At 49.0% G+C, this 14313-nt stretch overlaps 1 protein-coding gene across 11 annotated transcripts in view; it reads left to right on the forward strand.

Annotated features, from left to right (window-relative positions):
- The window catches only part of LOC102689948 (mitogen-activated protein kinase kinase kinase kinase 4), a 100311-nt gene that overhangs the window by 53624 nt on the left and 32374 nt on the right, over positions 1–14313 (forward strand). For 5 of the 11 annotated variants that reach the window (XM_069179028.1, XM_069179032.1, XM_015364110.2 and 2 more), the window contains exons 12-17: positions 3026–3236; positions 4777–4938; positions 6062–6148; positions 7561–7773; positions 10527–10688; positions 12051–12293. In XM_069179028.1, the coding sequence (XP_069035129.1) occupies positions 3026–3236; positions 4777–4938; positions 6062–6148; positions 7561–7773; positions 10527–10688; positions 12051–12293 (1078 nt within the window). The remainder of the gene's footprint in view (positions 1–3025; positions 3237–4776; positions 4939–6061; positions 6149–7560; positions 7774–10526; positions 10689–12050; positions 12294–14313) is intronic. The other 6 variants (XM_006639208.3, XM_015364118.2, XM_069179036.1 and 3 more) reach the window with 4 other exon arrangements.

Genomic DNA, 14313 nt, shown 5'->3' on the forward strand with positions numbered 1-14313 from the left:
ACCTTCATAACAGTCTTAAATATTACAAAAAATTATGTTTCTAGACCCTGGGTTGAGGTTGGCCTGAAAAGCAACAGTTATACATTTAATTTAAACCAAGACATTTTAAGATTGTGGACAGTACCGCTGTAAATATGTAAAGTTTAAAAAATCTGGTTTATCTGATGCCAAGAGATCCTAAGGAATATTTATATCCCCTGTATATACAGTGTTATAGCATAACAGTGGAGTCAAAATACTGTGGAAGATTACAGTGGTATGTTGGGTGGAAAATTACAGTGCTATGGAAAAAAAATTGAATCTTGCATCTGAGCACTTTGAACCTTTTCAGTCTCGGTTCAGAGCCTGCACAGAAATGGCCCTTCCTCGTGCAGTCGATGCTTTGCCTCTGACCCATTACTTAATGGTCTTCTCCTGGATTGAGATGCAGCATTTGATATTGTGAGCTATGCCACTCTGCTGAATCGGGTGGAAAATATGCTCGAGGTGATCTTTATGTCCTATTCAGATTCAAAGTTTGACTCCTAGTTAGTGAACCTCGGCTTCTTTTAAACGTGATGATGGTGTGATGAAGACCCACAGAAGGCACCACAGCCAAAAAGTTATTTCCTTTCTTTTTTCAGCATGGAGTAAACCTTTACCTGCTCCTTTGCCGCCCATGCATGCTGACGCAGCTCCCTACTTGTAACTACTGTAACCTTTACTTTGTGTTACTCGACTTTGCTAAATACAGTTCTCAAGAGCTTTTCAAAGAACTCGAGGCACTGTACAGTAGCACACAATACACAATTGAAGCAAAAAACGAAGTGGTGAAAAAGGTACTGCGAAGTGACTTTGTGAAAACCAGCAGTGAGGGTGAAATTCGTCGTTAAAAGATGGATCTTTAAGTTTTTGATTTCTGAAAGTGTGATGAATGTGGGAAATTAGTTCTGTAGTCATGGTGTTACACACAGGAAGCCCCATGGGCCGTTGTGTACAGAGCTTGGTCTTCTCCTGGACACAAAGGTTAAGAGCTGGAATAGATTTATATAGTACGTCCTGAAAATAAACTGCACCTTCAGTGCCTCGTAAAGTCCGCTCAAAATTCCACAGGGAACCAGTGCAGTTTACGGAGGACAGGAAGTATGTGCCGATGCAGAGTGCTTCAGCACCAGGGATGCTGAATTCTGGACATGCTGAAGTCTGTTGACTTTTTAGTGTTTACTGCCAGATACTGCTTTGAGTTTCTTGAGAACTCTCCAAAAATAAAACACGTGGTCATTATATTAAGGCTGCCATCTGAGTCCGTATTTCCCACAGCAATTAAGCACCAGTATTCATTTTAAGTAGTAGTTTGCTTCTTTTTCTTTACAGTTAAGTTGCAATTTTAAAATAGTTTTTTTGCAGCGTTTCCTGGGCTTTTTGAGGCCAGCTGTCATATTTAGGTCTATCAATCGGATATGCAATTGGTTAAAAACACTTACATGAATGTAAACATCTGAACAACATGAACTAAGTATTAATCTGCATCTTAACCCGGCATGACACTTGAGTGTTGATGGTGCTGAAGTGATGTGCAAATGTGTCTTGTGCATTGCTCATCTGTAACCCACACTGCAGCAGTAGAACTGCAACTTCCTCCAAGACTGAAATGTGATCAAGACTTCAGCAGAATGTTTTCTGTTTTTTGTGTATAATTTATAGGTGAAAAATGAAAAGTCTAAATCACTGTGGTCAACTGCAGGGGCAGTGCCCCATTTGCATTGAATTACTGTTTTTAACCACAATCCAGGCGCAATGTCATTTCCTGACCACCTGACTTGAACCGGACTTCTCTGTACACCCAACACACCACTGTCCTCTGATGGAAACGTTTGTGTTCCTTGTCCTGCTGAGAAAGTTATAAGCTTTCATGCGCCTCTACTGTTTCTGAGGTGTAGCAGAAAGCCATTTCTGACAAGTAGCAGGTGTCCAGGTGTCTTACTTCTGAAAGCGTTTTAAAATCCATTAGATATTTCTTTCCCGGTGTACGTGTCAAATTGATCATGTTGTGTGGTTGTATTGGTCACTAATTTATTGTGGTAGCAGTTTGCTATTGGTTTGCAGCAGTCAGTCAGAAGTCTCTGGGGACACTCAATGCTGAAGTATGCGGAGGATTTCTGGTTTAAGGAAATGGTCTGTACGTGAAAATGATGGGGTTGTGAAAGTTTTTCTTTAGGGAGTGAAGGAGTGATTGCCTTGGTGCTAACTCAATGATAGAGGTCTCTCCTGTGCTGCTTGTGTTCCTTCTGTGATTCAGGTTCTCAGTGTTGAGCTGTTCTCTGTCCAGGCTTAACTGCTCCCTGCACCTTGTCTTCTGTCTTGATCCATTCGGGCTTCTCTTCCGCTGTGCACAATTTCCCTGTCGAAATTTCAAGTTCCCGTTCTTGTTGGATACTAGGCCATTCAAGGGGAACTGCATCGCTATTTTTATATTTCAGGCTTGGGAAAAAAATCAGCATTGATGAGCGCATTTCAAACCGCAATAAAAGTAAAATGTGCGCCGTCATTTATAAAAGTGATGCGATTTGCATCACAAAATAGACTACATTTCCAGGTGTGCGCAGCGCCATGTTCTGCGATTCCGAACGGGGCAACCAAACGGCCCTGTGACATTGTAAGGAATAATGAATGCATCTTTTAATCCAGCAGAAATATTGCTCTCGACTTCGAGACGGTTTTGCTGACAAATACTACTTGTTAACTCTGCAGCGTGCAACGTGCAGGTCATGTTGGAACATTTCTTCGGTGAGATGTACAACACAGCGCATTAGTCTTTCCGGGGGCTAGCGGGGAGGAAGGGCCGAATCATGTCGCATTTCTTGGGAACACGGCGACTCCCGGTACCTTCACGAAGTTCAAGATGTTGTGCTCAATTTGAAATGCGTAGATTGTTTTTCTAGAACGCCGGTGAATTTATTTAGTGGCCGGGCCTGAGAGACCGGGGCTGCGGTTCCCCCGTCTCGCCCGCAGCCGCCCTGACGCCCCGCTCTCCCCCCGCTCGCAGCTCGATCGTGAACGTGCCGGGCGAGTCCACGCTGCGCCGGGACTTCCTGCGCCTGCAGCAGGAGAACAAGGAGCGCTCGGAGGCCCTGCGGCGGCAGCAGCTCCTGCAGGAGCAGCAGCTGCGCGAGCAGGAGGAGTACAAGCGCCAGCTGCTGGCGGAGCGGCAGAAGCGCATCGAGCAGCAGAAGGAGCAGCGGCGGCGGCTGGAGGAGGTAAGACGGCTGCGGCGTGCGCGAGGCCCCCGAGAGGTGTGGCCCCTGAGAGCTGTGGCCCCCAAGTGGTTTGTGGCCCCTGAGAGTCCCCCGAAAATGACTAGCGTTCCCGGAGAGCTGCTCGCCGCGGGCGTCCGGGCCACAGCCCACTACAACTGAACTTGCAAGCCCGAAATCCTGATCTGTGCACACCTGCGCAGCCTCCCCCGAAGGCTGACTTTCATCCTCATGAAGAACCTGGAAAGGGAGTTTACATCTAACATCTTGGCACGCAACCACCGTGATCCCGTTTCTGAGCAGCCGTGCGTGAACGAGGGCCATTTCTAATCTGGATAATGCCGTGATAGAAATACTTTGTGTTTCATTTACTTTAGTTTGTACCACAGGTGTCTTTCCCTTTTCAGGCGGCCCTCTTCGTATGCAGGGTTAGACAGATTTTTTACCAGGCTTTCTGTTGACTCTCTCTGCTTTTCGGCCTTCGAGGTCTGGAGCCTGTTTTGATGTTTCTTTTCGTATTTCGTACTTTGAGTCATCCTCATTAGAGGTCACTCGCCTTTTGGGCCAGTTTCTATAATTGGCATGCTCTCTGCACTGCGACTGCGCTGGCTCTGTTGCTGCAAGGGCTGTGACATATTTCTGTTCATCATGGACAAACATACCCGATTGTTACTATTTAGAACCTCGGCCATTCTTCGGATGTTTTATGCTCTTTGCTAGGTTGATTCCTGAGTTTTTATAGGGTTTCAGCTCTGTAGAACTGTGGAGCTTTATTAACTTTTCCAAAAACAACCTCCGCTTGTTGTAACAGGGTCAGTGTTTCTCTTTATTGAAGTATCTGGCACGAATTATGGAAAGAGCTCTGTCAGTGGGATCTCTTCTTCCCACTACAGTTTTGTTTCCAAGTAGGTTTTCTTATGTGCCTTATATCCAAATGTGCCTTGCAGTTTTTTAAGGCCTTTCATAATGCAAAAAAAATATTTGTAAATGTTTTGAATTATCAGTGATTTTTCAAGCAGTTTCGATAGAGGGGTATTGCCTTTCCCCTTGAAACCCTGCTAGTTTCTGACTGTCTACTGCCATAGACTTAAAAGTGCTGTAGCACTCCTCTGCCTCACCGGGGAAAGACCTGAGCTCTCTCGCGCCTCACGCGCAGCAGGTGGTGTGATCAGATTCAGCCAGATAAGTAGTTCACATCTAGGAAGCCAGCTCTCTTAGAGAAGGCGAAATGCAGTAGTTCAGCTGAGCCCTGTGATCCCGGGTTCGATCCGGGGTCGCGCCGCTGGGTGGCGATGGCGCGCGGTCGGCCGCCCCAGGGTTGGGCAGGATGGGCGCCGCGCGGCGCTGGGCTCTGTGACGCGGGGCTGGGCTGCTGGGGGCACATTAGAAGAGCAGCGGGCAGGGGGGGTGGCATCCTGAGCCCCCTCTCCCCCCCCATGAGCTGCAGGGGGTGTCGCTGCAAGCCGGGGCGTAAGCGAACTCCAGGGTCCAGGGTGCTTGACGCCGCGGCTCTCTCTCTCTCTCCCTCCCCGCGTCGCCACAGCAACAGCGGCGGGAGCGCGAGGTGCGCCGGCAGCAGGAGCGCGAGCAGCGCCGCCGCGAGCAGGAGGAGAAGCGCCGGGTCGAGGAGCTGGAGCGCCGGCGCAAGGAGGAGGAGGAGCGGCGCCGGGCCGAGGAGGAGCGGCGCCGGGCCGAGCGCGAGCAGGTGAGGCCGGCCGCGGCGCTGCCGCCCCGTCGTGCGGCTCGGAGCAGGAACGGGGGCGTGGGGCCTGGACATCGGCACACGCTGGAATATCTGGATGGTCTGAAAGGCAAACTCGGGGCGTGAGCCTGGGGCAGCCAAGGCCTTGGTCACCTTAGAGAAAGGGAAGAACGCGCTGCAGTGACATAATAATAATAATTCCTTACACTTATATAGCGCTTTTTCTGGACTCTCCACTCAAAGCGCTTTACAGGTAATGGGGATCCCCTCCACCCCCACCAATGTGCAGCCCCAACTGGATGATGTGACGGCAGCCATAGTGCGCCAGAACGCTCCCCACACATCAGCTATCAGTGGGGAGGAGAGCAGAGTAATGTAGCCAATTCACAGAGGGGGATTGTTAGGAGGCCATGATTGGTAAGGGCCAATGGGAAATTTGGCCAGGACGAGAAACACTCTGGGATTTTTAATGACCACAGAGAGTCAGGACCTCGGTTTTACGTCTCATCCGAAGGACGGCGCCCGTTTACAGTATAGTGTCCCCGTCACTATACTGGGGCATTAGGACCTACATGGACCTCAGGGTGAGCACCCCCTGCTGGCCCCCCTCACACCTCTTCCAGCAGCAGCCTTAGTTTTTCCCAGGAGGTCTCCTATCCAGGTACTGACCAGGCTCACACCTGCTGAGCTCCAGTGGGTTGCCAGCTGTGAGTTGCAGTAGAGTATCCCAGCGGCATCACCCCTCTCAGGCCCCGTATCGCCACTTTTAATCTCCTGCGGCGCCACCCCAGTTGGAGATTCGCCTTGCAGAGCCAATCTCCAGATTAAAAATGTGGTTTGAAGTAGTTCGTCCTCAAAGAGGCATGCGAAGCAGACTTCAGCACATCTCGCTCTCAGGGTAGGTTTTGTACAAGTTCACCCTGTGTGGGTTTTGTACAGGCGGGAGGGAGTTCAAGCTCGTCTCCCGCGAACCGCGCCTGTAGCAGGTGGTGGTTCTGGCGGGCCGTCTCCCGGGCTGGAGGCCGCGGTCCCTCCAGCCGGGGCTCTGCGCGGCCTGAAGGGGGAGCCGCACGCAGCCGCCCCTGACCCGCGGTCCCCGTGTGTCGCTGTGTCTTGTGTGCGGCAGGAGTACATCAGGCGCCAGCTGGAGGAGGAGCAGAGGCACCTGGAGATTCTTCAGCAGCAGCTGCTCCACGAACAGGCCATGTTGCTGGTAACTTGCTGCTCTTCCTTCCTTCGCCGGGGCTGGGCCGGGGCTGGGGGGTGAGGCTGGTGTAGTACAGGGTGTGCCGGAGTTGCCGATGCGGTCGTTGGGTTTGTCTCAGGCTGGTGATGGGCTATCCAGCAGGCGGGTGTTTCCAGGGGGTTCGTGTTGGCGTAGGCCCGGCCTGTTTGGCCTTGCGGCTGAAGGTTTGTTCTTCGACGAGGTGGACCTGCTTCGTGGATGAAACGTACGGAAAGGGGAAACGGTTTGGATTGGGGGGGGCACTTTTGAAAGGGTTCCACCACTGCAAAGAGATTTTTCTTCCTCCCCCACAGTTTATTAGGATCCATCTCATCGTTTCTGTGAAGTATGACTGGGAAGGTGGGAAGGACAACGGTTCCGGAAGTTTGATAGGACTGCTCGTGTTATGTTTCAGCTCGTCGTCTTACATTTCCAGGAACAGGAATGGCTTGCGAGTGTTGACATGGTGGAGACAGGTCCCGGCAGTGCCTATGCAGCCTCAAGTCCACTCAACAGGAAATACGTTCGTTTCCCACCTGCTCCTGTCACACGTGACTGATATTGTTCCGCGTTGTTCCTGAAATCGCAGATGAAGGATTTCTGGACATGTTCATTTGCCTAGAAGATGACTGCTCACAGTCTTAATTTTAAAATATGCCTATTGCAAAACCGGATATTAACAAAAGCAAGTTAAAAATGGAACCGTGGAGCAGTCCTTTCAAATGGATAAATCTTTCAAGATGTAGAGTAAAATGAAAAAAAAACCATTCAGGTTTTTTTGAGTACTGTTAGTGTGTTTTCATCCTCTCAGATGGTGGGCTTCTCATAAACTGGCCTATCTTTTTTTGATAGAATTCTGTGTGAAAACCCCCCAAAAATGGATCTTGCAGAGAAGCAGCTTTATTCTTATCCAGCAGTGGTGTTCTTGCCTCCCGCCAGCAGAGGGTGCCGCTGTCCTTGGGAGGAACACGTAGAGATGATCCCACAGCACGCCCCTCACTGGGCAGTCTGGCCCAGCCCCCCTCTGCCCCGACGCACACTGACAGCTAGTTAGACAGGTTTCATTTTGAGTTCTTGGTGTTATTTTTTGTTGTTGTTGTTGTTGTTGCTGCTGGCCGGTCATGACCACCACCATCAGTCCAGGGTTAAAACCAGGGCATCCCCGATAAAATATCCCGTTTGCAGACCGGTTAGGAATCCCGAAAGGCCTGATAAAATGCGCTGGAAGTCCTGCCGTGACTTGGGCGGACCTCGGTAGTTCCTTGCTGCTCTGGGATGAGGAAGCCCCCCCCTTCCCAGCCGCCCGGCCCTGAGCAAGAGCCTCAGGCGGGCCCCTCTAGTGTGAACCAGAGCCCCGTTTGCCCCTGTGTGCCTCAAACCTTGCACTCTCTGTACATCAGGAGTACAAATGGCGGGAGATGGAAGAGCAGCGTCAGGCAGAGAGGCTTCAGCGTCAGCTGCAGCAGGAGCAGGCCTACCTCCTCTCTCTGCAGCACGGCCATAGGCAGCAGCCACAGCCGCAGGACAGGAATAAACCGCCACCGCCGCCGCAAGCTCCCCAGCCCGCAGAGCAGAAACCCCCTGCTCCCGAGCCGCCAGACAGCGCGCGAGAGGTGAACGACCGTGCCTAGACCCTCCGGCTGCTTCTGTCGCACAGCGCCGCGGCCTTAAGGCCTGCTCAGGTGGTGGCGTTAGTGTCGTGGGCGGCGTACCTTCTTGGCTTTGGTTTTCTCTCTCACTTTTTCTTTTTGTTTTAAATCCACTACGTAGTCTAGCTTGAGGTGGGCCGTCTCATTTCCTGTAGCTGGGGGGTGGGGTGTTCTCTCCGTCCCCTGTCCCCACAGGCGGTCTGTGGCTGACAGAGACAGGAGCCCAGTCTGGCTTCAGTTGAGGTCTTCCCCTTTTGAGCACAGAACCAGGAAACCCGTCCATTTCCTTGTCCCCCGTGGCCGTTGTGCTGCGTGTGGTGTTCCCATGCGTGACGAGGCCGGTGCGGGGGCCGGGACGAAGGCACAGAGAGGGCTCTCTGATGGAGCTCTCCACTCGTGACCGCCGTCGCACAGAGAACGGACAGTATCGCCAGAAACAGACGCCACTCACGACCACGGCGTCCTCAGATCAGCTCGTGTGTTCTGCCTCTCTTCTGGAATGTGTGGCCCTGCTTTGTTGAAGCTCCTAGCCTAGTTGCTTCTCCGTGTCAAGTCTGTGTCCTCTTAAGATGAAACATCTTTCTTTTAAGTGCCTCAGCAAGGCTGGACCGGGGTCTTCAAGATAAGAAAAGGCTTGCATTTTCTCCCAGCCCTGACTTTGTCTCATTTGTTTCCTGCGCAAATAAACATTTTTCTTCTTCCTTGCTGTCCTGCTTGATGTGCCCGACTTGTCTTTGGCTCTACCCGAGTGTAAGCTGAACAACTAACTGTTGCGCTTACTTGGTCTTCTTCAACTTTGTTTCAGACTTCAGGCTGAACGTTTTGTGCAGCTAACTGTAAAGTCGCCGGAATCCCTCTTTCCAATCCTTTCCCAGATAATTCATGTGGCATCAGACTCTCATGTCTGGTTTGGGCCAGATTGCAAACCATGATTTCCCTGTGGAAAGGGAGCAGGAAAGTTCACAGAGAGATGAACACTGTAGCCTTGGAATCCTTGACTTCTAATTCTCAGACTTTCTAATGGCGCCTGACTGTTGTGTAGTGAGTGTTGATGACAGCTAATGCAGTTCTGTAGTACTGGAATGTTAAACAATGTTTCCTCTAATTTATATCTAGTTTGTGATGTCTGAGGGTTCATTCCAAAGAAGAACAAAATGTGTTGCTGTTACTTGCTCATTATTTGGGGCCTTTTATTAGATTTGCATGTGCATGGTACCAAAATGTGGTATCGATGCTTCCGATACCAAACATTTTTGTTTTCAACGAAATCAGCTACTTCTGTGTTGTTTGAGAACTGAACTATTAACTGAATGCAGGGATCTTTCATTTTTATGAATGGTAAGCACTGCATGATAGTATCTTGCATGTTTTCTGGTGTGTACTGTTAGCATCAATATACAATTGTAATAGTTTTAATTTAATCATGGAAAGCTTTTTAACACATCAGTTTGAAGTTTAAAGTTTTACTTTCATCACACGGTGATCATAGGCTTGCAAGGTTTTTTTACGTTTTGTTTATTTAAACAATAGCTTTCATTTACTCGGTAATAAGAAAACCAGAGCCAATTCACAAGTCAGTAAAAAATGGAGCGATTTAAGGGGTTATGATTTAGGAGCAGTTGTAACATTTCAGTGGGCAGGGTCACATTGTGCCAGTCTTTCGCCACATTGATGGAGGATGTTAAGTTTTTGTAAGGAGTAAAAATTAATAACGTGCTACAAGCCGATATTTTTACGGTCTCAATTTACATTTATTAGTGGAAAAAGACTTCGGTTGGAAGTAGTTGCTAGATCATGCGACAGCACTCAGATTATTCTCTGCTATTGCCATTTCTATTGGGGCGGAGCGGTGGCTCTGTGGCTCAGGATCTGCGCCTGTGGCTGGAAGGTTGCCGGTTCAAATCCCGCGGCCGACAGAGGAATCCTACTCCGTTGGGCTCCTGGGCAAGGCCCTTAGCCCCAGCTGCTCCAGGGGCGCTGTACAATGGCTGACCCTGAGCTCTGACCCCCAGCTTCTCTCTCCCTGTCTGTGTGTCTCATGGAGAGCAAGCTGGGGTCTGTGAAAAGACAAATTCCTAATGCAAGAAATTGTATATGGCTAATAAAGTGATTTCTTATATCCTTACACGAGGGATCGGTTATTAAGCCTAAAATTATGTGTATCGACTTGTACGTCTTGAAAGTGTTCTGGCTCCTTTTGAGGTTCTTAAAAATCATCACCCTGCCTCACATGGACATGATGGTCCATGTGGCCATCGGCGTTCTTCAGGTAGAAGTGCTAGTTGAGATTACCCTCCGTAGTCCCACCATTCAGGCCAGGGCGGAGAGATGAGTGCCTTACAATGGAGAGCTTGTCGAGCTGCTCTCCAGATATCTTCTATCTGCTTAGATCAGCGTCTTCAAAACGGGATGTGGTGTGCTTGACAGTGATTGGTGAGAATGTTCTCCACCCCAGTGATGCTTGTCTCCCCCTCCGCCCGCATGTTTCCCAAACCAGTGTTAACCAAGTTGGCTGCTTGAAACCCTTTCCAGCTTGCTTGTTGGCGTACCCTGTACAATCCCAGCATTGCCTGGGGGGGTGGGGTGGGGGGCGTAGATGTTTCATCTCAAGAGTCTCCGTCGTGCCGTCAACGTGTCTGGTCCCGTTGTGGCAGCACTGAGCGTTGGTTGCCCTGTTTGGACGTCGATGAGAGCCTGTTCCCCGTTTGTCCACTCAGGCTGACGAGAGGTTCCGAAAGAATATTCAGGGCTCACCTCAAGCACAGTCCAGACAGCCCTGCAAAGTGTTGGACCCCCCAGTGCCTTCGCGATCGGAGTCCTTCTCGAATGGCAACTCTGAGCCCGTCCCACCTGCCCTGCACAGGCCTGTGGAACCTCAGGTACAAATCGTCTCCCCCGCGGTCACCCTCCTCTCAGGTAACGCGCCTCCCCGGTCAGGATGATGTTTCTGCAGTTGTTCGCGTAGTGTGTGTGTGTGTGTGGGGAGCAACCTTGTGTGTTCCCGTTTCGTGATGTTCTCCCACCTGGACGCCGAGGTTCTGGCGCAGGCGGTCCGTCGAGAAGCAGGTGACAAGGTAACGAGTGGCGTCTGGCTTTGAGTGCTGCAGTCGAATATCCTCACCCGATGCCACGCCGCCACCCCGCCCGCTCTTAGGCTCAGCTTTAGTCTTGATGGCAGGAAACCCCCCCCCCCCCCCTGCATGCTGCCAGCCTGCCACCCATCCATGCTGCCCAGCACAGTTCACCCCTTTCGCTCTCTGACTAGTCTGCTCGGTAGTGCCAACAGCTGCTTTATCCTGCATGCCGTGGCGAGAGAGCGCATGCAGTGAAGCAGGCATAGTGAGCACCGTGAATCCTGCTACCCAGCGGGCTTGAGAAGCCTGTGCCAGCCGTCTGCAAGTGCGAAAGTATTTGATCCCCCGATTATGGATTTCCTTTACGATGGGAATCTGTGGATATGCACTCCATGAGATGTGGTGTACACACTTTGAAGTTGCATAGGTGAAATATTAAATTGTGGATGATTCCAAGCATCTGCCGTACGTTTCAGTGAACTGACTGGTTTACTGCCGGTTCCAGTTAACCGGAAGGTACACTGCCAGTCAGACGTGCTTCAGATTTAAGTATGTAAAAAAAATAATTTAAGAAGCCCCTATCTTAGATCCTCATTTTAGGCAATCTGACTCAAAAGTGGCACAGACAGCTGTATACCAGTTGTTAACAGCCCATCAGAATATTCTCGCATCTGAGTAGCACCTTCTTGTCATTTGTACAATAATATTGCCAAAAATAGTTAGGATAAAGGAGGTGTTGGTTCAGCTGCCTTTTTTATTGATTTTTGTTAAAAGCCATAATTTTACAGCCTTCCTGTGAGGGAAACAGGCAGCAACGTCCTAAAGGGAGCAAATATTCCAAGATGTCATGAAGCCACAGATGGTCATGAGATTACTGATGTTTATAGTTCTGTTACCAGCTTTACAAAACTTAAAATCATGTTATGTAGATGCAGTTTTGTGTTTTTCTTAACCCCTGAGAACACCAGTGAGGCACATGCTTGTATAACCTGCATTGTTTTTCAGCTTCCGTGTGTGTGTGTGCACGTGCGCGCGTATATAATCAAGAATCTGTTTGTCTGAAATCATGTCCATTTTCCCCCCCCCCCATTCTCCTTCCCCCTTTTGGTCTGTACTGTGCACTGCACCAAACTCCAAGCTGAATGTTGTTTATTCTCTCCCTGTAAGGTACAGTGGTCCCAACTGGCATCTCTCAAGAGTAACGCTTCCCCCGTCTCTCGATCCCATTCCTTCAGTGACCCTTCTCCTGTTTTTGCACATCTTCATCTTCGCTCTCAGGACCCATGTCCACCTTCACGCACTGCCATGCAGCCAGTCTCTGAGCCTAGAGCAGACATGCCTGAGCCTAGCCCCAAGGATAGGTACCCAGGGGCCCGGACTAAGGCAGAGAGTGAGGAGGTCCCTCCCAGGGTAAGGACAGGCATGCAGGACTCGCCTGCTTCCTGCCATCGGGAAACGGGTGTCCAAAGAGCAGCAGGCCCTCCGCGTGTGCGGCGACTCGGGTGACGCATCCTCCAGTGCCCAGGCTGTAGTCATGGCAGCCCTGGGATTTCAAGGCTTTTGCCAATCTGAAGAAGTCTTCTGTGTGATGCCTGTGGCTTCTGTCTGCATGCGGCCCCACAGAGACTGACCACCGCTGTGTCCCCAAATGGGATGTAACGGGCAGGGTATTCTTGCGTTGGCAAGCAAGTCGCCCAGGCCTTGAGACCGGTGCGTACATAGAAGCAGAGTTTGAAAAGACACATTGACTGCTTGAGCTTCTCTTCAGTTCGATGTTAAAACCTGTGTTTTGTTCTGGACAGGTTTAGGACACCGGTAAAGCTGTGGAACCTCCATCCAGCTTGAGGTTTCATGTCTCTTGCTAAATTTAGAGCCTTTTTGTGAAGACAAAACGAGTTTTGTTGCGTAGACCCCCCTGACCGGGCAGTCTGCTGCTTTCATTCAGAACTTTTAGCACTCAGGTTTTTAAAAGCGATTCAAGGATAAGCCATTTTGAGATCTCTAATATCAAAAAACAAAGATCGATTAACTGTGTTTCTTAGAAAATGTTCAAGGCTTTTAGATGAGCCTGTGAGAGTATACATGTTGATACATTTGTTGAGCTCAAGGAATGTTGTAGTAGAAATGCTTGAATACCTGTATTCACAGAGAAGGAAACTTTATAATCATTCACATATCCTGGCCTGTGAAAGGCTAGATTTTGCAATCACATGCTGGGGCTGGTCTGCTGCTCATTTGGAAACGTGACCGATGTGGGAATCTGTTTTTGTTCAACTTTCACAACAGTGAAAAGGATGTGAATAGGTCATTTCTGACATTTCATCAAAGGGAACGTGGGGATTTAAAATTTTGCTTTACTTTTCGTCGGAGACTTTGGAATGATATGAATGTTAAGCTTTTTACTCTTCAAGGCTGTTACAGGTGCCTGAGCTATTACGTTAGTAGTGATGTTATAAACAGTAATGAAAGTTACTCCTTAGGGTTAGTGTTGTAGGTTTACGAACATCCAAATCTACAGTAGAGGATTATTTTTACCACATTTATTACTCTATTAATACTTAAACACACTATAAAGTTTTTAAATGCCATTTGCACTCCCTAATCAAAAGTGGTATTGGAAATAATGGAAACTGAGATAAAACTCGGTATAAAATACAGAGAAGCATGAACACTATGCCCTCCATCTCCTAATTGTTTAAATTTCAATTGACAGTGTTTCCAGGTGTGAGGGTGCTCAATCAAAAACATGGGTGAAAGTGCTGTTGGAGAGAAACAAAAATAATAAATGAGAAAATAAGAACACTTGCTTGAAATCTCACACTTTAATTTCGTGTGCGAAAGTCTGCCACCTTCCGCTGGAACGGCCAGTGTTCATCGAAAGCAAGGATGGGTGACAAACGGGCGACGCAGCAGTCGATTCGGTGAAAACCTCGAGCTGTTCATGTTCCCACTTGACAGATCCCGGGTTTCAGTAGGTTGGAGAGAACACAATCAGCTCCTTCTGGTATGTTTTATGTTCTCCATTCCAACACAAGTCATGAATAAGGATCCCCTCATTTGCATGGTATTGCACTCCTGGGTTTACAAATTCTAGGTCTAGAATTCAGCTACGTAGCGAAGTCCCCAGGGAGAGTAGATAACATGGAAAACATTACCGGATTTACTGTTTGGTAACAGCATTCCTGCAATTGGGTTTGTTTTACCTGATCTTTTTTTTTTAGGAAAGTATCATAAATTGCTTTCTGCAGGGATTAATAAAGTGGGATTATTTAGTGCACTATTTTACAAACTGCTTTTGCCAAATTTTAAGTGTAGTATTTTTAAAAGGTTGCGGAGTGTGTGTTAATGTTCTAGCTAATCTAGTTATTGATATCACTTGATGTGTAGAATCATGGGTTTTGTAATCGTGGGTTATGTTAAAATATTTACT

This window comes from Lepisosteus oculatus, chromosome 15 (assembly GCF_040954835.1).
Source record: "Lepisosteus oculatus isolate fLepOcu1 chromosome 15, fLepOcu1.hap2, whole genome shotgun sequence".
In the NCBI taxonomy this organism is placed as follows: domain Eukaryota; kingdom Metazoa; phylum Chordata; class Actinopteri; order Semionotiformes; family Lepisosteidae; genus Lepisosteus; species Lepisosteus oculatus.